The sequence below is a fragment of the Cherax quadricarinatus genome, chromosome 10, assembly GCF_038502225.1.
Source record: "Cherax quadricarinatus isolate ZL_2023a chromosome 10, ASM3850222v1, whole genome shotgun sequence".
NCBI classification, from domain to species: Eukaryota; Metazoa; Arthropoda; class Malacostraca; order Decapoda; family Parastacidae; genus Cherax; species Cherax quadricarinatus.
In genome coordinates this window covers 44121764-44144761 of record NC_091301.1, presented here as the reverse complement: position 1 = coordinate 44144761, position 22998 = coordinate 44121764, and the positions used below count along the sequence as shown (strand labels likewise).

The 22998-nt window shown below is 38.4% G+C and overlaps 1 protein-coding gene across 1 annotated transcript in view; it reads right to left on the bottom strand.

Moving 5' to 3' along the window:
• LOC128688052 (stress-activated protein kinase JNK-like) overlaps positions 1 to 22998 on the bottom strand; it is a 1031745-nt gene that overhangs the window by 269037 nt on the left and 739710 nt on the right. The window contains 1 exon segment of the mRNA XM_070083800.1: positions 20258 to 20392. Within this exon segment, the coding sequence (XP_069939901.1) occupies positions 20258 to 20392 (135 nt within the window).

Here is a 22998-nt window from a genome sequence, read left to right as displayed (position 1 = left end):
CTAGCTTGTCACTGTCAGAAAGTGGGGGGAGGGTCACTAGGCTACACAACTCTTCTGAAGATATTTAGATAATTTACTAAACATTAACATGTTTACCCCTACCTATCTCCTGGCACTGAAAGTTAGGGATAGAGTGATGGTATAGCATACAACCAGCAGGGCAAGACACTGAGACTTTAGACACTAACCAAAAACAAACCACACACAGACATGTGATGTCGTCTGCACAACAATGGAGGCTCTTGGTGGTGGCTGCTATCAACTCCACTTTGTAACTCCCTCAGGAACTTTATCATGCATTTAAGTTTTTATTTTATTTTTGTTAATACTTGGTATTCACTCTTTTTTGATGACCACTAATAATATCTTAGGACAGCCACTAGAAGGCTAAATCCTGGGACCACTATTTAGCAATACTGCTTCATGTGTGTGTGTGTGTGTTGTGTGTGTGTGTGTTGTGTGTGTTGTGTGTGTGTGTGTTGTGTGTGTGTGTTGTGTGTGTGTGTTGTGTGTGTGTTGTGTGTGTGTTGTGTGTGTGTGTGTGTTGTGTGTGTGTTGTGTGTGTGTGTTGTGTGTGTGTTGTGTGTGTGTTTTGTGTGTGTTGTGTGTGCATTGTGTGTGCATTGTGTGTGTGTTGTGTGTGTGTTGTGTGTGTGTTGTGTGTGTGTTGTGTGTGTTGTGTGTGTTGTGTGTGTGTTGTGTGTGTGTTGTGTGTTGTGTGTGTGTGTGTGTGTGTGTGTGTGTTGTGTGTGTGTGTGTGTGTGTGTGTGTGTGTGTGTGTGTGTGTGTGTGTGTGTGTGTTGTGTGTTGTGTGTGTGTGTTGTGTGTGTGTTGTGTGTGTGTTGTGTGTGTGTGTGTGTGTGTGTTGTGTGTGTGTTGTGTGTGTGTTGTGTGTGTGTTGTGTGTGTGTGTGTGTGTGTGTGTGTGTGTGTGTGTGTGTGTGTGTGTTGTGTGTGTGTGTTGTGTGTGTGTTGTGTGTGTGTGTGTGTGTGTGTTGTGTGTGTGTTGTGTGTGTGTTGTGTGTGTGTTGTGTGTGTGTGTGTGTGTTGTGTGTGTTGTGTGTGTGTTGTGTGTGTGTTGTGCGTGTGTTGTATTGTGTGTACTCACCTAATTGTGGTTGCAGGGGTCAAGCCTCAGTTCCTGACCCCGCCTCTTCACTGAGTGCTACTAGGTCCTCTCTCTCCCTGCTCCATGAGCTTTATCATACCTCATTTTAAAGCTATGTCTGGTTTCTGCATCCACTACCTCACTTGCTTGGCTATTCCACTTCCTGACTACTCTATGACTGAAGAAATGCTTCCTAACATCCCTTTGACTCATCTGGGTCTTCAACTTCCAATTGGGACTCCTTGTTTCTGTGTCTCCTCTCTGGAACATCTTGTCTCTGTCTACCTTGTCTATTCCACGCTGTATTTTGCATGTCGTTATGATGTCTCCCTTCACCCTCCTTTCCTCCAGTGTCATCAGGCCGATTTCCTTTGACCTTTCTTCGTAGGACATTCCCCTAGCTCTGGAACTAACAGTATATCCCTCCAAACTGCCAATATCCCAAACCCCTCCTTTAGAGTGCAGGCACTGTACTTCCCATTTCCAGGACTCAAGTCCAGCTATATAAAAATAACCAGTTTCCCTGAACCTCTTCACTAAATATTACCCTGCTCACACTCCAACAGCTCGTCAGGTCCCAAATACCATTTGTCTCCATTCACTCCTATCTAACACGCTCACGCACGCTTGCTGGAAGTCCAAGCCCACAACATCTCCTTTACCCCCTCTCTCCAACCTTTTCGAGGACGACCCCTACCCCGCCTTCCGTCCCCTACAGATTTATACGCTCTCCATGTCATTCTACTTTGATCCATTCTCTTTAAATGAATGACCAAACTACCTCAACAAACCCTCTTCAGCCCTCTGACTAATACTTTTATTAACTGCATACTTTCTCCTAATTTCCACACTCCAAATTTTCTGCACAATATTTACACCACACATTGCCCTTACACAGGACATCTCCACTGCCTCCAACCACCTCCTCGCTGCAACATTTACAACCCAAGCTTCACACACATATAAGAGTGTTGGTACTACTATACTTTCATACATTCCCTTCTTTGCCTCCATAGATAACATTTTTTGCCTCCACATATACCTCAATGCACCACTCGCCTTTTTTCCTTCATCAATTCTATGATTAACCTCATCCTTTATAAATCCATCCGCTGACACGTCAACTCCCAAATACCTGAAAACATTCACTTCTTCCATACTCCTCCTCCCCAATTTGATATCCAATTTTCCTTTATCTAAATCATTTGATACCCTCATTACCTTACTCCTTTCTATATTCACTTTCAACCTTCTACCTTTACACACACTCCCAAACTCGTCCCCTAACCTTTGCAATTTTTCTTTAGAATCTCCCATAAGCACAGTATCATCAGCAAAAAAAGTAACTGTGTCAATTCCCATTTTGTATTTGATTCCCCATAATTTAATCCCACCCCTCTCCCCAACACCCTATGGATACCTGGAGAGAGTTTCGGGGGTCAACGCCCCCGCGGCCCGGTCTGTGACCAGGCCTCCTAGCATTTACTTCTTTTACAACCCCATCTATAAATATAATAAGTAACCATGGTGACATTATACATCCCTGTCTAAGACCTACTTTTACTGGGAAGTAATCTCCCTCTCTTCTACACACCCTAACCTGAGCCTCACTATCCTCATAAAAACTCTTTACAGCATTTAGTAACCTACAACCTATTCAATATACAGCGGACCCTCGGTTATTGGCCGTAATCCGTTCCAGGTCAGCCGATAAGCAAAATGGCCGAAAACCAAATTAATATTTCCCATAAGAATTAATGGAAATGCAATTAATCCATTCCAGACAAAAATATTCACACACAAAAAAAAAAATTAACAATTATGTAAGTTTTACATACCTTTATTGAAGGCTAATGCTGACTTCTGGAAGATAGGGAAGAGGAAAGAGGGAGGAGTTAGTGTTTGGAAGAGGAATCCCCCTCCATAAAGACTTTAGGTAGCAAAGCCTTCTCTGGGGTTACTTCCTTTCTTTGTCTTTTAATGCCACTAGGACCAGCTTGAGAATCACTGGACCCCTGTCTCACAACAAATCTGCCCATAGAGGTTTGTTTCTGGCATGTCTCTAAGATTTCCCTGAAATGGGACAGGGTTTTGTCACTGAACATGTTGCAGATATGGCTTGTTTCAGCTTGGTCAGGGTGGTGTTTCTCTGCAAAAGCTTGCACCCTAGTCCACAGTCCACACACCTCTTTAATCTGTCATTTACTGCTACATTACATTCATTACTAACCTTAAAATATTTGTAGTCTTAATGTAGGGCAAGAGGTGAGTAGTATTTATTTGTAGGAAGTCAGTGTAGGTAGCAGTAGATGTAGGTACAGTACATGTATGTAGCCCCCCCCCCCAGGGCTACACTACACAGCTATATTATAATACACAGCCATATTATTACACTACACAGCCATATTATTACCAAGTTCATTGAGTTTAATCGTTTCTAACAACTACCTTTAGATGCCATCATAAACAAAGAGAGAAGTAATGAATAATTCATGCCAAGAATTGTAAACAAATGCATATGAAGGGCAGTTGCTAGATTCACAGTTTTCTCTAACACTGCATCAGAGAAAATGTAACGTTTACTCTCCATCCCACTCTCCACTCGATAACATATAAACATTGCATGTTTATATGCTATGTTTATATGCTACATGATATGTAACATGTTTCTTATATAATTTTGAAGAAAATATCATAGATGGATTAATGAAAATGTCTGTATTAATGTAAAATAAGGCATTTAATGTGGCAAAGAGTAATTATTAAATATACATCACATATAATAAACATTGTATGTTTATATGCCATGTAACGTGTTTTTTACATAATTTTGAAGAAGATATCATAGATGGATTAATGAAAATGTCTATATTAACGTAAAATAAGACAATTAATGTGGCAAAGAGTGATTATTAAATATACATTGCATATAATAAATATTACATGTTTATATGCTATGTAACGTGTTTCTTTTATAATTTTGAAGATATAATAGATGGATAATTGAAAATGTCTATATTAATGTAAAATAAGACATTTAATGTACAAGTGATTGTTATTAAATATACATCGCATATAAACATTGCATGTTTTTATATACTATGTAACGTGTTTCTTTGGGCCCATGGTTGCTTATTTCGCAGTTGCACTCAATCAATAACCACAAAAAGCAATGGATTATAGCAAAATGTTTGGATGAATGAGCAGAAGCTTCCTCACTCGCCCAAAGACAAAGCCAAACTGACTCACAAGTGGCCCCAGCCAGTGGATGGACACCTCCCAAATGGCTGATAACCGAATTAACAGCCGATAACCGGGCGCCAAAAAACCGGCCAATAACCGAGTTGGCCGATAACTGAACTGGCCGATAACTGGGGGTCCACTGTACTTGTACCATCTGCCACTTTGCTCCCCTATCCACTCTATCATATGCCTTTTCTATATCCATAAATGCAATAAAAACTTCCCTACCTTTATCTAAATACCGTTCACATATATGCTTCAATGTAAACACTTGATCTACACATCCCCTACCCACTCTAAAACCTCCTTGCTCATCCGCAATCCTACATTCTATCTTACCTCTAATTCTTTCAATTATAACCATACCATACACTTTTCCTGGTATACTCAGTAAACTTTTTTTTTTTTATTATTATCACACTGGCCGATTCCCACCAAGGCAGGGTGGCCCGAAAAAGAAAAACTTTCACCATCATTCACTCCATCACTGTCTTGCCAGAAGGGTGCTTTACACTACAGTTTTTAAACTGCAACATTAACACCCCTCCTTCAGAGTGCAGGCACTGTACTTCCCATCTCCAGGACTCAAGTCCAGCCTGCCGGTTTCCCTGAACCCCTTCATAAATGTTACTTTGCTCAGTAAACTTATTCCTCTATAATTTTTACAATCTCTTTTGTCCCTGTCCTCCTTCCCTTTATATAAAGGGACTATACATGCTCTCTGCCAATCCCTAGGTACCTTCCCCTCTTTCATACATTTATTAAACAAAAATACCGACCACTCCAACACTATATCCCCCCTCCCCTGCTTTTAACATTTCTGTCATGATCCCGTCAGTTCCAGCTGCTTTACCCCCTTTCATTCTACGTAATGCCTCACACACTTTCCCCACACACACATCCTGCTCGTCTTCACTCCTAAAAGATGGTATACCTCCCTGGCCAGTGCATGAAATTACTGCCTCCCTTTCTTTGTCGACATTTAAAAGTTCCTCAAAATATTCTCGCCATCTACCTAATACCTCCATCTCCCCATCTACTAACTCCCCTACTCTGTTTTTAACTGACAAATCCATTCATTCCCTAGGCTTTCTTAACTTGTTTAACTCACTCCAAAATTTTTTCTTATTTTCATTAAAATTTCTTGACAGTGCCTCTCCCACTCTATCATCTGCTCTCCTTTTTCACTCTCTCACCACTCTCTTCACCTTTCTTTTACTCTCCATATACTCTACTCTTCTTATAACACTTCTGCTTTGTAAATACCTCTCATAAGCTACCTTTATTTATTTATTTATTCATTCACAACTGTATATTTCTAATGTCCTAACTAAAACAGAGAACAAAATAATTACCTAAATTACATTTTTTTAAAATATTCGTAATAAAATCATGAAAAAACCTACATCTATACAAGTCTAAGACAAATTTTTAAACCCTCTTTATATATTGGTTATGTAAAATATATGACCTAAATATTTTAATACAGTGGAACACCGTCAATTTAAATCTTACAAGGCATTAGGAAGTCTGGTATTGTACAAAAAGGAAACTATAATATGGAAGACAAAAAATCCTGGTATATGAATGTTTTTAATGTGGTACTCACCTATGACTGTAGTTGTTATCCCCTTCCAAATACAGTTATATGGTGCAGAATGTACATCGTGTAATGTACAGTATTAATAGCATTTTACAAGAATGTTTACTGACTGTATCTCTGTTACTGTTGTTGTGTCATATACATGGTTAGTGTTGGTGCACACTGATCACTGGCTTACAATCGTTTTATCTCAATTTCCTGTATTATTTTGTCTTAGCAAGCTCCAGGAAGACCAGAAGTAATATTACAATCCTGAGTGGACATGTGCTCATTATTACTCTACCTTGAAAGCTAACAGGCGAGATTTTTAACATAATGCTTAGCTCCTTTATCCACAAGGTTTAACTTTATGCAATAAAGACACAAGTTGCAGCCTTTAGGTAAGGTTTCCCTATAAAATGATCTTTTTCAAGTCATTGGCTTAACAAACTGTTGTACAGGCAAAACCTTTAGAAAAAAATTTCTAAACCTGCAACTTGTGTCTTTATTACATAGTATAAACTCTCAGTAGTCATGTACCAGTAAAAGATGGTTTGGCAGCCTAACACTTACATTTTTTCAATCCCTTTTATTATTCTACATCTTAGTTAACACTCAAATTTTTTCAATCCCATTTATTATCCTATGTTTTAGCAAAGACCTGCATATAAAGTAGGCATAATATTATGAACCTGAAGAGAAATATTACTGGTATTACTCTGAATTACTTGAAAAAAGCAAAATTATAAAATGAAGATTTTCCACTTTAATAGAGACAATACAGTGGACCCCCGGTTTACGATCAGCTCCCAATGCAACCAATTATGTAAGTGTATTTATGTAAGTGCGTTTGTATGTGTATGTTTGGGGGTCTGAAATGGACTAATCTAATTCACAATATTCCTTATGGGAACAAATTCGGTCAGTACTGGCACCTGAACATACTTCTGGAATGAAATAATATCGTAAACCGGGGGTCCACTGTATATGGGTGTCACTGTACCATCAGAGGTTTACTATTTGGCAAGTAGATGGATCAAAGTGCACTAAAAGCATGAACCATTAACACTGAAACATGAATAAGCCAATGAATGAGCCAAGAAATTTCATTTAGGCTGACATCTAACTCTGAATGAAGTCAGAAAAGATAGACACAATTTGCGAAGAGGAACTTTATTAGACATCTCACTTATAGAGCAGGCTTCTTCAGTCAATATACAAAGGTGGATAATAAGCACATTTATACAAGCAGTCAGATAAGTAAGGTTATGGTGTGGGCAGAGTGTGAGGTTACGGTGTGGGTGGTGTGTGAGGTTATGGTGTGGGTGGAGTGTGAGGTTATGGTGTGGGCAGTGTGTGAAAAAAGGGCTATACATGTGGTGGTGCACTGTCAATGACCTATTTATGTAAAAGAAGTTGGGTTAAGGATTGACTAAACTGAAAGCTGCTTGATTCTGTTGGATAATATTGTGTGTATATAGTATATAGTGTATATAGTAGGTTGGTAGACACCAACCACCCAGGGAGGTACTACTGTCCTGCCAAGTGAGTGTAAAACGAAAGCCTGTAATTGTTTTACATGATGGTAGGATTGCTGATGTCTTTTGTCTGTCTCATAAATATGCAAGATTACAGGTATGTCTTGCTACTTCTACTTACACTTAGGTCACACTACACATACATGTACACATTTATTTATACACACTCATCTGAGTTTTCTTTGATTTTATCTTAATAGTTGGAATAGTTTTAAAAATGCAGTATTAGAATGTAGGGCAGAAGTTTGTGGTTATAGGAGGGTGGGGGCAGGAGGAAAGAGGAGTGATTGGTGGAATGAGGGTGTGATAAAAGAGAAAAAGGTAGCTTATGAGAGGTTTTTACAAAGCAGAAGTGTTATAAGAAGAGCAGAGTATATGGAGAGTAAAAGAAAGGTAAAGAGAGTGGTGAGAGAGTGCAAAAGGAGAGCAGATGATAGAGTGGGAGAGGCACTGTCAAGAAATTTTAATGAAAATAAGAAAAAATTTTGGAGTGAGTTAAACAAGTTAAGAAAGCCTAGGGAAAGTATGGATTTGTCAGTTAAAAACAGAGTAGGGGAGTTAGTAGATGGGGAGATGGAGGTATTAGGTAGATGGCGAGAATATTTTGAGGAACTTTTAAATGTTAAGGAAGAAAGAGAGGCAGTAATTTCATGCACTGGTCAGGGAGGTATACCATCTTTTAGGAGTGAAGAAGAGTAGAATGTAAGTGTGGGGGAGGTACGTGAGGCATTACGTAGAATGAAAGGGGGTAAAGCAGCTGGAACTGATGGGATCATGACAGAAATGTTAAAAGCAGGGGGAATATAGTGTTGGAGTGGTTGGTACTTTTGTTTAATAAATGTATGAAAGAGGGGAAGGTAACTAGGGATTGGCGGAGAGTATGTATAGTCCCTTTATATAAAGGGAAAGGGAACAAAAGAGACTGTAAAAATTATAGAGGAATAAGTTTACTGAGTATACCAGGAAAAGTGTACGGTAGGGTTATAATTGAAAGAATTAGAGGTAAGACAGAATGTAGGATTGCGGATGAGCAAGGAGGTTTCAGAGTGGGTAGGGGATGTGTAGATCAAGTGTTTACATTGAAGCATATATGTGAACAGTATTTAGATAAAGGTAGGGAAGTTTTTATTGCATTTATGGATTTAGAAAAGGCATATGATAGAGTGGATAGAGGAGCAATGTGGCAGATGTTGCAAGTATATGGAATAGGTGGTAAGTTATTAAATGCTGTAAAGAGTTTTTATGAGGATAGTGAGGCTCAGGTTAGGGTGTGTAGAAGAGAGGGAGAATACTTCCCAGTAAAAGTAGGTCTTAGACAGGGATGTGTAATGTCACCATGGTTGTTTAATATATTTATAGATGGGGTTGTAAAGGAAATGCTAGGGTGTTTGGGAGAGGGCTGGGATTAAATTTTGGGGAATCAAATTCAAAATGGGAATTGACACAGTTACTTTTTGCTGATGATACTGTGCTTATGGGAGATTCTAAAGAAAAATTGCAAAGGTTAGTGGATGAGTTTGGGAATGTGTGTAAAGGTAGAAAGTTGAAAGTGAACATAGAAAAGAGTAAGGTGATGAGGGTATCAAATGATTTAGATAGAGAAAAATTGGATATCAAATTGGGGAGGAGGAGTATGGAAGAAGTGAATGTTTTCAGATACTTGGGAGTTGACGTGTCGGTGGATGGATTTATAAAGGATGAGGTTAATCATAGAATTGATGAGGGAAAAAAGGTGAGTGGTGCATTGAGGTATATGTGGAGTCAAAAAACGTTATCTATGGAGGCAAAGAAGGGAATGTATGAAAGTATAGTAGTACCAACACTCTTATATGGGTGTGAAGCTTGGGTGGTAAATGCAGCAGCGAGGAGACGGTTGGAGGCAGTGGAGATGTCCTGTTTAAGGGCAATGTGTGGTGTAAATATTATGCAGAAAATTCGGAGTGTGGAAATTAAGAAAAGGTGTGGAGTTAATAAAAGTATTAGTCAGAGGGCAGAAGAGGGGTTGTTGAGGTGGTTTGGTCATTCAGAGAGAATGGATCAAAGTAGAATGACATGGAAAGCATATAAAGCTATAGGGGAAGGAAGGTGGGGTAGGGGTCGTCCTCGAAAGGGTTGGAGAGAGGAGGTAAAGGAGGTTTTGTGGGCAAGGGGCTTGGACTTCCAGCAAGCGTGCGTGAGCATGTTAGATAGGAGTGAATGGAGACGAATGGTACTTGGGACCTGACGATCTGTTGGAGTGTGAGCAGGGTAATATTTAGTGAAGGGATTCAGGGAAACTGGTTATTTTCATATAGTCGGACTTGAGTCCTGGAAATGGGAAGTACAATGCCTGCACTTTAAAGGAGGGGTTTGGGATATTGGCAGTTTGGAGGGATATGTTGTGTATGTTTATATGTGTATGCTTCTAAACTGTTGTATTCTGAGCACCTCTGCAAAAACAGTGATAATGTGTGAGTGTGGTGAAAGTGTTGAATGATGATGAAAGTATTTTCCTTTTGGGGATTTTCTTTCTTTTTTGGGTCACCCTGCCTCGGTGGGAGACGGCCGACTTGTTAAAAAAAAAAAAAAAAAAATATATCAAAGCAGCTTCCAGATATCTTTGTCATATTTTGTCACTTTCTTTGCTGACTAGCCAAGCTCATCAAAGAGATAAAATATGATGCAGATGCCTGAAAGCTACTTTGACATACAGTGGAACCTCTACTTGCAAGTTTAATCCGTTCCATGACCTTGCTCACAACTGGATTTGCTCATTTGCAGAATCAATTTTCCTCATTTAAATTAATTGAAATGCAATTAATCTGTTCCAGTAGAATTCTGTACTTCAATAATTTCACTAATATCAACTCTACGGCTTATTTATCTATCTCACTTCATCTAATATGACATAATAAACAATATAAATAACATAGAAACCTGATATATACAGTAGACCTCCGCATAACGATCACCTCCGAATGCGACCAATTATGTAAGTGTATTTATGTAAGTGCGTTTGTACGTGTATGTTTGGGGGTCTGAAATGGACTAATCTACTTCACAATATTCCTTATGGGAACAAATTCGGTCAGTACTGGCACCTGAACATACTTCTGGAGTGAAAAAATATCGTTAACCGGGGGTCCACTGTACTCTAAAATGGATAAAATATGTCATTCATGTAGTGGTATGGGCGGTGTCAGCGGTGGACAAGAGTTTGTCTGGAGACCGGGCAAAATACTTCATGAATAATTTCGCTAATATCATCTATACGGCTTATTTATCTATCACAGTTCATCTAGTATGACATAACAAACAATATGAATAACACAGAAACATTATTATTATTATTATTATCGTTATTATTATTATTATTATTAAATAAATTATTTGTAATTTTTATTCACACAAAAAATATAAGATTTACTGTTATTCCTTATTGCAATAATTGTATAAATATGTCAACCCATTCACGACTGCATATTGGAATGGACAGTGACGTCATTTGTTTACACTGAAACAGCCAAGCAATGGACCATTTCTCCTAGGTTGAGCTCAATTTCAAGGCACTTTTCGTCATGAAAGCAATCAAAATCATATCTATTTCTGTTATTTATCTTCCATTCTATCAAATGAGACAAAAAAACTGAGAATACAACCATAAAAACCATTCGAAATTACCACTAAGAGGTGGCTAATTGCTGAGAAATGAACTCCATTATTTATGCTTAGATTTCTTTCATTTTTGGTGTACATTAAGAAGCATCTTTCCATCATACATTGCCCAAGTTTCAGTAAGATAGTCCAACAAACAAATGAGATACAATTCCCGAGATCAAAAGCAAAAGCCCCTCACCAGTGTCAAGGAACCTGCCTTGAGGTCTGCTCGTTGTGGAAATTTTGTTCGCGTATGGAAGCAAAAAATCGACCCATCGACTGCTCGTATTTGGAAAAACTCGCACGTGGACACACTCGCAAGTAGAGGTTCCACTGTATACATAAAATATTATTCAACATAATCAAGGAGATTTCAGCTTAGTGAAACCTATAGCTCTGCTTTCTATTTTTTTACACAGACAGGTTATTGACAAGGTACCTGCATATACAAGGACAGACAGTCCTCCTGCTGTACCCTTATCTTGCACTGCACCTATGCCATAACCTCGCTGTTAGGCCACTCACCTGACTGTGCTTGTATAAATATGTTTGTTGTACATCTATGTGCACTGACCAAAGAAGCCTGTTATACAGGCAAAACATCTCAATAAAGTTACTCTATGCAAATTTTCTTTATATTTTCTGCCTACTGGCCTTCTGCTATTCATCTCCATCTAAACAAAGCCATCTGAAGAAATCTTAAGTGTTAAAATGTACATATATTAAAAATGTTTTTTTTTATTATTAAGAACACAATCAAAATACAAAAATGTATAGAATCTTCCAAAGAATCAAACTGGAACATGAAAGTTTTCAACATATTTGTACATATTAGCATATGCAATGACGGTGTTGCACTGTATATCTAAATATTCCTGTAAATTGAAAACATGAATACTGTAATGTATATATTTTAAACAGATTACCATAAAGATATACTGTACTGAGGTATGGTTTTCTGGTTTCCTTTTGTACAAAATTAAAAGATCATATCTTTGAAAATTGCATGATTTAAACTGATATATGAATACATAGGTCAATGTAATTTTAAAATATTTCTATAACCTAAGTAACTATAAAAGAAAATCTAGTCTGGAAATAAAAAAATCTTTCATAAATTAGTCTTAAAAATATTAAAATCTTAAACTGCATTAACTAATACTATTCAATACAGCATCAATGCATTTTTTAAAACATTACACATAATGGAGCTACAATGGAGTATCCCAGACTCTCAATACCTAAGATCAAGAGTTTTTTAGAAAGCAGTTAATTTTGTAAGCATATGTAGTATAGAACAGTGCTCCTTCTTTCTCATCTCAAGATGTATGCAGCTGCTTGTCGAGACAACATTAACATCTCAAGAAGTTCGTAGTCAATTGGTTTGGTTGAGGACCTCAACAATTGGTTTGGCTGAGGACCCCAACCATTGGTTTGATTGAGAATCCCAACAGAAATAAGTTGTACTATTTAACCTTGATTTATCTTAAAATAAATTAATATAATTTATGTACTTTCAAAACCACTATACAAAACTATACTACTATCTGTAATATCATTTATAGATTTCCACAAAAAGCTTATCTTGTCCAGCCTAATATTGTATAATACAGCATTACAGCTTAAGATGAATATAAGCACTCCCTCCTGACTCTCTCTTCCCAACTCCCTTTATCTCTTTACTGTACCTCACCCTTACTATCTGCCACTCTTAATCTGTGTCTCATTATTCATCTTTATTCAACTTTTACTGCTATAAGACCTGGTCATGCTGTCACACTGGTCAGAAAAGTGGATGGTGAACTTGAATAAGTTCACGTTAATCTATTAATTTTTCTTTGGTTCATTCTCTTCACAAATGATCTCTAACCAGGCCTCCTAAATTAGGAAGGAAATGTTAAGAGGAATAAGCATCATATGAAATTATAGGCAGGATGGTAGTGTTGTACTTTCTTGGATGGTTGCTGTCCACTAGCCTACATACAGCTGATCTCTGACTTCCAGTCATATGAACTACAAATATTTGCACTTAAAAATGGACACTTCAGAACCAATTATTTCCTTACAACTGATGACTCACAGATATGAACTAGCAAACATGAAAGCAAAAATTATTATCCAGAAATTATTTTTCACCAAATACATTCATAGTTTCTGAATGTCTATTTTTCCATGTGCAGAAGGCTCATATTTGCTTGGCAGAACTTGATCAATTACACTACATTCATTAATCATAATTTTGTTAATTGAATTAAAAAGCTTTTTTTGGGCATTCCATGGCAAATAATTTCTCTGGTTTATTTTTAACCCTTTCACTGTCGGTGATGTATAGATATGGCTTACAAGCCAGTGTCATTGACGTATTAATACGCCAAAATTCTAGTGGCTTCAAATCTAGCGGGAGAAAGCTAGTAGACATACATGTGAGAGAATGGGTCTGTGTCACCAGTGTGAGCAGTATAAAAAAAATCGGGGAGGCTGCAGTACATTGTGGGTGTGCTAATTCAGTACGCCTTGTTCACCCATGCCTAGCAGTAAGGAATACCTCACTCCCTGGCAAACTGGGACTCTTCCCAAGTGACTTATTTCCATGTGGGTGGTGGGGAAGATAGCATAGTTGGTGGGGAAGGCAGCATGGGTGTGTGTAAACAACATTACCTAGGATAACTTAAAAAAGTCAAAGTGACTTATTTCCATGTGGGTGGTAGGGAAGATAGCATAGTTGGTGGGGAAGGCAGCATGGGTTTGTGTAAACAACATTACCTAGGATAACTTAAAAAAGTCAGACAAAGTGACTTATTTCCATGTGGGTGGTGGGAAAAACAGCATGGTTGGTGGGGAAGACAGCATGGTTGGTGGGGAAGACAGCATGGTTGGTGGGGAAGGCAGTGTGAGTGATGGGGAAGGCAGCGTGGGTTTGCTTAAACATGTTTTGCAAACAATATGATAATATTTGTGCAGTTATTGTGTTGCATACAATGAGTGGATATATATACATTATGCATTATATTGGTCTCACAGGCAACAAAAGTTACTTGAAAAAATAAAATATTAGAAAAGAAAAATAGAATAAAAGTAAAAATAATATTACTGAGGGAGTGCAGTTGCCGATGTGGCCGTAAGCGGTTCACTTTCTGTCAACTTCGTGCCACTATATCTCGGTAAGTACTGATTGCAAAAATTTTTGTTTCTTTTAAAACAATCAGAAAAATATTCTTAAGGTTTTGGTATGAAAAATTTTTTTTTTTCTTCGAATATTTTTCGACACTGAGAGCAAGTTTGTGATCAGGGGCTTCGACAGTGAAAGAGTTAATATGTTTAATTCTGACCCTGGCAAGGACTGTAAGAAGTGAGGACTCTGAAGATATACATGAACACAATGTGAACAAACTGATAGAAGAAAATGAAGAACCAAATGCAGCAGAAATGCTTGAAGAGAAAAATTCTTATGCAGGTGGCAGATAAAAAAAAAAAATGAGGAAGAACTTTAACCCTTTCAGGGTCCAGAGGCCAAATCTCAGAGGGTACACCAGGGTCCAAGAATTTTTGGAAAAAAAAAAAATATGGCAGAATTAAAGATATTAATTTTCCGTAGGTAATAAAACAAAACAAAAAAATTCGACCAGTAGTTACCGAGATATAGAGGCATGAAGTAGACCTTCAATGACCTGGTGGCAGCAACATCCGCAGCTTCCGTAGTGTCTCGTTATTTTATTTTAGGTTTTTGTTAATTTTTTTTCTTTTCTAATATTTTTTCCCAGTAACTTTTGTGGCCTGTGAGACCAATATACAGTGGACCCCCGCATAGCGGACGCCTTGCATAGCGGACAATCCGCATAGCGGACGCTTTGTTCACTAAAATTTTGCCCCGCATAGTGGACAAAAACCCGCTCAGCGGCCTTCGTCCGAGACGCGTCCAATGTGCGCCCTCAGCCAGCCTCACATGTGCCGCCCGTGCCATTGTTTACCAGCCAGCCTCCGCGGTAACATTCAAGCATACACTCGGAATATTTCGTATTATTACAGTGTTTTCGGTGCTGTTTCTGGAAAATAAGTGACCATGGGCCCCAAGAAAGCTTCTAGTTCCAACCCTACAGCAATAAGGGTTAGGATTCCTATTGAAATGAAGAAAGAGATCATTGATAAGTATGAAAGTGGAGTACGTATCACCGACCTGGTCAGGTTGTACAAGAAACCGAAATCAACCATCTCTTCTATTGTGGGCAAGAAAACGGCAATCAAGGAAGCTGTTGTTGCCAAAGGTTTAACTGTGTTTTCGAAACAAAGATCGCAAGTGATGGAAGATGTTGAGAGACTCTTATTGGTGTGGATAAATGAAAAACAGCTAGCAGGAGATAGCGTCTCTCAAGCGATCATATGTGAAAAGGCTAGGAAGTTGCATGACGATTTAATTAAAAAAATGCCTGCAACTAGTGATGATGTGAGTGAATTTAAGGCCAGCAAAGGTTGGTTTGAGAGATTTAAGAAGCGTAGTGGCATCCATAGTGTGATACGGCATGGTGAGGCTGCCAGTTCGGACCACAAAGCGGCTGAAAAATATGTGCATGAATTCAAGGAGTACATAGAAACTGAAGGACTGAAACCTGAACAAGTGTTTAATTGTGATGAAACAGGCCTGTTCTGGAAGAAAATGCCAAGCAGGACCTACATTACTCAGGAGGAAAAGGCACTCCCAGGACATAAGCCTATGAAAGACAGGCTTACTTTGTTGATGTGTGCCAATGCTAGTGGTGATTGCAAAGTTAAGCCTTTATTAGTGTATCACTCTGAAACTCCCAGAGCGTTCAGGCAAAAGAATGTCCTCAAGGATAATTTGTGTGTGCTGTGGAGGGCAAACAGTAAGGCATGGGTCACTAGGGAATTTTTCTATAACTGGTTACACCATGCATTTGCCCCCAATGTGAAAGATTACCTAACTGAAAAGAAATTAGACCTTAAGTGCCTCCTGGTGTTAGACAATGCCCCTGGTCATCCTACAGACGTGGCAGAGCGACTTTATGGGGACATGAGCTTCATTAAGGTCAAGTTTTTGCCTCCTAATACCACTCCTCTCCTGCAGCCCATGGACCAGCAGGTCATTTCCAACTTCAAGAAACTGTACACAAAAGCTCTGTTTCAAAAGTGCTTTGAAGTGACCACAGACACTCGATTGACTCTAAAAGAGTTTTGGAAGGATCACTTTAATATCCTCAATTGTGTAAACCTTATAGGTAAGGCTTGGGAGGGAGTGACTAAGAGAACCTTGAACTCTGCTTGGAAGAAACTGTGGCCAGAATGTGTAGACAAAAGGGATTTTGAAGGGTTTGAGGCTAACCCTGAGAGGAGTATACCAGTTGAGGAATCAATTGTGGCATTGGGGAAGTCCTTGGGGTTGGAGGTTAGTGGGGATGATGTGGAAGAGTTGGTGGAGGAGGACAATGAAGAACTAACCACTGATGAGCTGATAGATCAACTTCAAGAGCAAGAGGCCAGACCTGGGGAAACTGGTTCAAAGGAGGGGAGAGAGAAATTGAAGGAATTGCCTACTTCAAAGATTAAGGAAATGTGTGCAAAATGGCTTGAAGTGCAAACCTTTTTTGATGAAAATCACCCTCACACAGCTATTGCAAGCCGTGCTGGTGACTGTTACAATGACACTGTTGTGAACCACTTTAGACAAATCATAAAGGAACGAGAGGTACAGGCCACTATGGACAGATATGTTGTGCGACAGAAGTCCAGTGACTCTGAAGCTGGTCCTAGTGGCATTAAAAGAAGAAGGGAAGTAACCCCAGAAAAGGACTTGCCTCCTCAAGTCTTAATGGAAGGGGATTCCCCTTCTAAACACTAACACTCTCTCTCCCCTCCTCCCATCCCATCAATCATCACCAGATCTTCAATAAAAGTAAGTGTCATGTAATTGTGCATGCCTTTTTCAGTTTGTGTGTACTAAAATTAACATTTTTTTGTGGTAAAAAAATTTTTTTTTCATACTTTTGGGTGTCTTGCACGGATTAATTTGATTTCCATTATTTCTTATGGGGAAAATTCATTCGCATAGCGAACATTTCGCATAACAGCCAGCCCTCTTGCACGGATTAAGGTCGCTATGCGGGGGTCCACTGTAATGTATAAATGTACACTCATTGTATTCAACACAATAACTGTATTAATTTATCATTATATTGCTCACAAAACTTGTTTACAAGTTTTTTGCAAAAAAATAATGATGAAAATATTAGTGTGGTTGTGTTGAATACAACAATACCATATACATGTAGTACCATATTGTACAATGGTACCATATGGTACATTGTACCATATTGTACAATGGTACCATATGGTACATTGTACCATATGGTACTATTGTATTCAACTCAATAACCGCACTAATATTTTCATCATTATATCATTTACAATACTAATTGCTTACAACAAAAAATGCAAAAATGTTGTATATTAGTAATGTTCTATTACATATTTTTACATATGTACAGCTACTGGACATGTTGCTTGAGGTGGATGACGAAGTGCTTTGTCTTGGAAACTGCTGAGTCAGTGTCCCACACTCACTCACTCAGTCCTGGCCGGTCCCTCGTGGCACCAACACCTCCTACTGGCCATGTGGTACAGGGCATCATATGGTACATTGTAGCATATGGTACAGGGTATTATATGGTATAGAATACCATATGGTGCAAGGTAGCATATTGTACAGGGTACCATATGGTGCAAGGTACCATATGGTACATGGTACCATACAGTACAGGGTACCATATGGTACCATATAGTACAGGGTACCACATGGTACCATACAGTACAGGGCACCATAAGGTACAGATACAGGGATTCCCATGGAAATAAGTCACCCTAACTTTTTTGGGTTATCCTAGGATTTTATACATATGCTACTATGTATGATAATCTATGTAACTGTATTTGTGTACACCTGAATATACTTACTCAAACACATGTGGCATTGTAAGTAAGTTTATTTAGGTATACACAAATAAAGTTACATAGATTATCATACATATAGCAGCATATGTGTGGAGACCTAGGATAACCAAAAAAGTCAGACAGACGTATTCCCATTAGGGTCCCTGTACCATGTGATACAATGTACCATATGGTATAATGTACCATATGGTACAATGTACCATATTGTAGATTGTACCATATTGTACACTGTACTATTGTACCATATGATACCACTGTATGATATGGCACCACTGTACCATATGGTTCAGAACCATAGAATTTTTCTTCAGATCCACTTCCATCAAACTTAGAATTATAAGTTGGGAAGAGAAGAGTCAGAATTCGCCAGGGTAATGAGAGCTTCCTTGCCGCCAGGCATGGTGAACAAAGCCACTTTGGTGGCATTCCCACAATCCCATGCGGGCGTCCAGATTTTTTCTATAGTGTGCACACTTACCACCCAGACCCATTCTCTTAGATGTAAACCTACCAGCCTTCTAGAGCTAAATTTGAGGTCGCTAGAATTTTGGCGTAGCTCTACGGTTTGGATCCACAACTCCAAGCCATAGAACTACTACGACACGGACCCTGAAAGGGTTAAGATAAACAGTTAATAATGCAGGGGTTAAATAAGTAATTCCACATTGTGTGTATAGTTGCAGAATTTTTTACTGAAAAGAATTACAAGAAGTCTAGAAGTACTAGTCTGAAGAGAATAAGTACTCCAATACAACCATGAATTACTGACAACATTTCATCCACATCAATATATGAACCCAGCCAGCCAGCAGGTCCACATCAACCCTCTCCACACATTGCCATGTTAACAAGAAACCACAACTAAAATGTGATAGAGTGATTTCTGGTGCAGAACCTGCAGTCTGTGGGGTCAAGACAGTAGAGGAAATATTTGTCATCCTCAAGTAACAAATTAGAGCTCTCTAACTCCTTCCCAAGGAATTTACCTTGGGAAGGTCCTGAGATGTGAAGTAGTGTATTCTAGGGTTGGGTGAGAGTTTTCTTATTGTTCACAATCACTCATAAGTACAGATAAAAGTTTGGACTCACTCTTATTCATAAAAAAAACTACTATGAAAGCTATGCCAAAATTAATAGTACATGGCTCTTGGTGGACATATTTCTGGTCTCCCAAGTGCTGATGGTAACGTGGCAGGAGGTATATTTGGTCCAGTTAAATGTGGAACCTGTTCACCATGTTCCAGTGCTATGTATCTCTCTGTGTACCCTGTATTATTTCATTGCATTTCTGTGTACCCTGTCTTCTTTCATTGGGGTTTACCATGTTTCTTTTCTCAGATGGCATCTCACTCCCAATAAAAAGCACTTATTTTCACTGTTATTTACAATTTACATTCACAATTTTCTATCCCCAACTTTACATCCACAAATAAATCTATTTCACCATTCTTTCAGTCGTGGAGTATTATATGTTATGAGGAATTATGTCCACAGATAAACTCGTATGTGTGTGAAGGATATAAGTAGTACGTTGGCAGACAACAACCACCCAGGGAGGTACTACCGTCCTGCCAAGTGAGTGTGGAACGGAAATCTGTAATTGTTGTACATGATGGTAGGATTGCTGGTGTCTTTTTTTTATCTGTCTCACAAACATGTGAGATACCAGGTATATCTTGCTACTTCTACTTGCACTTAGGTTACACTATACATGCATGTACATACAAATATATACATATCCCTCTGGATTTTCTTCTGTTTCTTAATAGTTCTTGCTCTTGTTTATTTCCTCTTATCTCCATGGGGAAGTGGAACAGAATTCTTCCTCCTAAGCCATGCGTGTCGTAAAAGGCACCTAAAATCCGGGAGCAAAAGGCTAGTAACCCCTTCTTCTGTATACATTACTAAATCTAAAAGAGAAACTTTTTTTTTTTTTTAGGTCACCCTGCCTTGGTGGGATATGGCCAGTTTATTGAAAAAAAAAAAATCTTTCAGGAAAGAGAATGTTAAGGTCTGGGATATTCCAGTGTATTCAAATGCACTTCATGTTATGGAAACCTGCTTACATATTATTAGCTACTTTGCTGTAAGTTAGCTAAATGCTGTCTACATAATAAGTTGAAATGCACTTATTTTGAAAATTAGATAAAGTTAAGAATGAGTGAGTGAGTAAAGGTGTGAATGAACTAACCTCTGGAGCTCTGTAGTAACGAGTGACCACGTAAGGAGTCATCATAAATGTGGTTCCTGCTGTTCGCGCCAAACCAAAATCTAGAATCTTGAGTGTACAGTCAGATTTTACTACAATATTGCTAGGCTTCAGGTCCTGAAAAAAAAGGGTCATTATAGAAGAATAACCTATATCCAAATTATGTTATGTCTTAAACTTATGCTAAAACAACAAAGTTAAGTGCTGAGAGTTGCTTTATTGCTAACCTGTAAATTATAAAGGAAACCTTAAGCAATATCTGAGTCCATCATGAACCATTATCAAGTAGTAAACTTCTTTCAGTCGGAACTTAATAAAGGTCTATGACATGCAGCAATGTTATCTAAGGATTCCTCTCCAAATTATGGGTATAGTTATTTCTGTTGCAGCCACAGTCTTCTGACTTTAATTCTTCAATGCTTTATCATGTCATGCTCCACTGCACTGCTGCTGCCTTACATGAAGCTAATATTACTGATAAATATAGATCATTTGAAGTGATGTTCATTGTACCATGAACAAGTTGCTATCGAAAAGTTCCTGGATAAAAATGGCAGCAGCAAAGACCATGCTCAGCACTACATTGTTTTGTAAAGTAGTGTGGTGACTTTCAATGCAGTCAATCATTCCACTGAGGGAAGACAGGCATATTTAACCCTTTGAGGGTCCGTGCCGTAGATCTACGGCTATAAGTTGAGGGTCCAAACTGTAGATCTACGCCATGAGCTTAGCTCACTCTGATAAGCTGTGAGTGGTAAATTTGGGCATAGATATGAGAGAATACATCTATGTGGTATGTGTGCACCACATAAAACAAATCCTGCAGCACACAGTGCATAATGAGAGAAAAAAAACTGAGACCGTAATTTTCGATTAAAACAGCAACTTTGCAGTGTTTTTCGTATGTTTTTTATAGTTGTAGTTGCGATTTCTTGGTCTCATTTGATAGAATGGAAGATATATTACAGAAATAGAGATGATTCTGATTGGTTTTAGTAATGGAAATGGGTTGAAACTGAGCTCAAAATAGCAGAAATGCTAAATTTTTGCCGATGTTCAAGAGTAAACAAATGATCCCATACGTCTAATACATGCCAGCTGGTGGGCCTAATATATGTTCACAAATGTGGTGATATTATTTATACAATTATTACAATATATTGCATAACAGTAAATCTTCTATTTTTTGGTCTGAATAAAAATTCATTATGTGAATAAAAAATCAAAATGGAATTCATTTGTAAAGACTGGAAACGTAACTAATGAACAGAGGAAATGTTAGTTTAGTACCAGGATTGCCTACATTGTTTATTCTGGACTCTATTTTGAAATTAGAATACAGTGGTCCCTCAATAATTGTCCGGCCTGAAAGTCGTCCATTTCGGAAATACGTAGTCCTGTTTTCTCATCAAAATATTGGCTCGCAAATGGTCCGGTAACTCGCTAATAGTCCTTCGTCCCGGACGCGTACTCACGCTTTGAGCCGCCTTGGCCTTTCCTTCCCAGCCAGTGTGCCATTGTTTACCAGTGAGCGACGGTCCCATCACGTGCTCCAGCAAAATATTTCATAATATTTCATTTATTTTAGTGCTTGCAAATTATTTAAGTGCTAAATAAGCTACCATGGCTCCAAAGAAAGCTCCTAGTGCCAAGCCTTTGGTAAAGAAGGTGAGAAATACAATTGAATTTAAGAAAAACATCATTGAACAATATGATAGTGGCATACGTGTGGGCGAACTGGCCAGGATGTATAACAAATCCCGTACAACCATATCTTCCATCATAGCCAAGAAAAAGGAAATCAAGGACACTATTGTTGCAAAGGGGGTAAATATGCTGACAAAAATGAGATCACCAGTACTCGAAGATGTTGAGAAGTTATTATTGGTGTGGATAAATGAGAAACAATTAGCAGGAGATAGTCTTATGACGTTGCTTATTTGTGAAAAGGCTAGGCAGTTGCATGACGATTTGGTAAAGAAACTGCCTGCAACTAGTGGTGATGTGAGTGAATTTAAGGCCAGCAAAGGCTGGGTTGAGAGATTTAAGAGGCGTACTGGCATACACAGTGTGGTAAGGCTGCCAGTTCGGACCACAAGGCGGCTGAAAAATATGTGCATGAATTCAAGGAGTACATAAACAGTGAAGGACTGAAACCTGAACAAGTGTGCAATTGTGATGAAACAGGCCTCTTTTGGAAGAAAATGCCAAAGAGTGGTCCTAGTGGCATTAAGAAACAGAGATGAGAAGTAACCCCAGAAAAGCAATTGGTACCCGAGGTGTTGATGGAAGGGGATTCCCCTTCCAAACAGTAAATCATCTAATCAGTCTCCTTCTCCAGTCTTCCATACACAAAGAAGAATTGCCAATAAAGGTAAGTGTTATTCTGTTAATGTTTAATTCATCATGTGCCACTGTATTGTTTATGTACTACATCTATATTTCATGTAAAAAAAATTTTTGTTTTAATACTTATGGGTGTCAGGAACGGATTAATTGAATTTACATTATTTTTTATGGGGAAAATTGATTCGTAAATCGTCCATTTCCATAATAGTCCCACTTCCAGGAACGGATTATGGACGATTATTGAGGGACCACTGTATTTTGAACTTTGCATTAAATTGGCCAAATTACCAATTTCCGATCACTTTATTTTGTAGTTGAAACAGATGACTTGGTAATTTCTTGTGCTCAATCGATAGAATAGAAGTAATACTAGT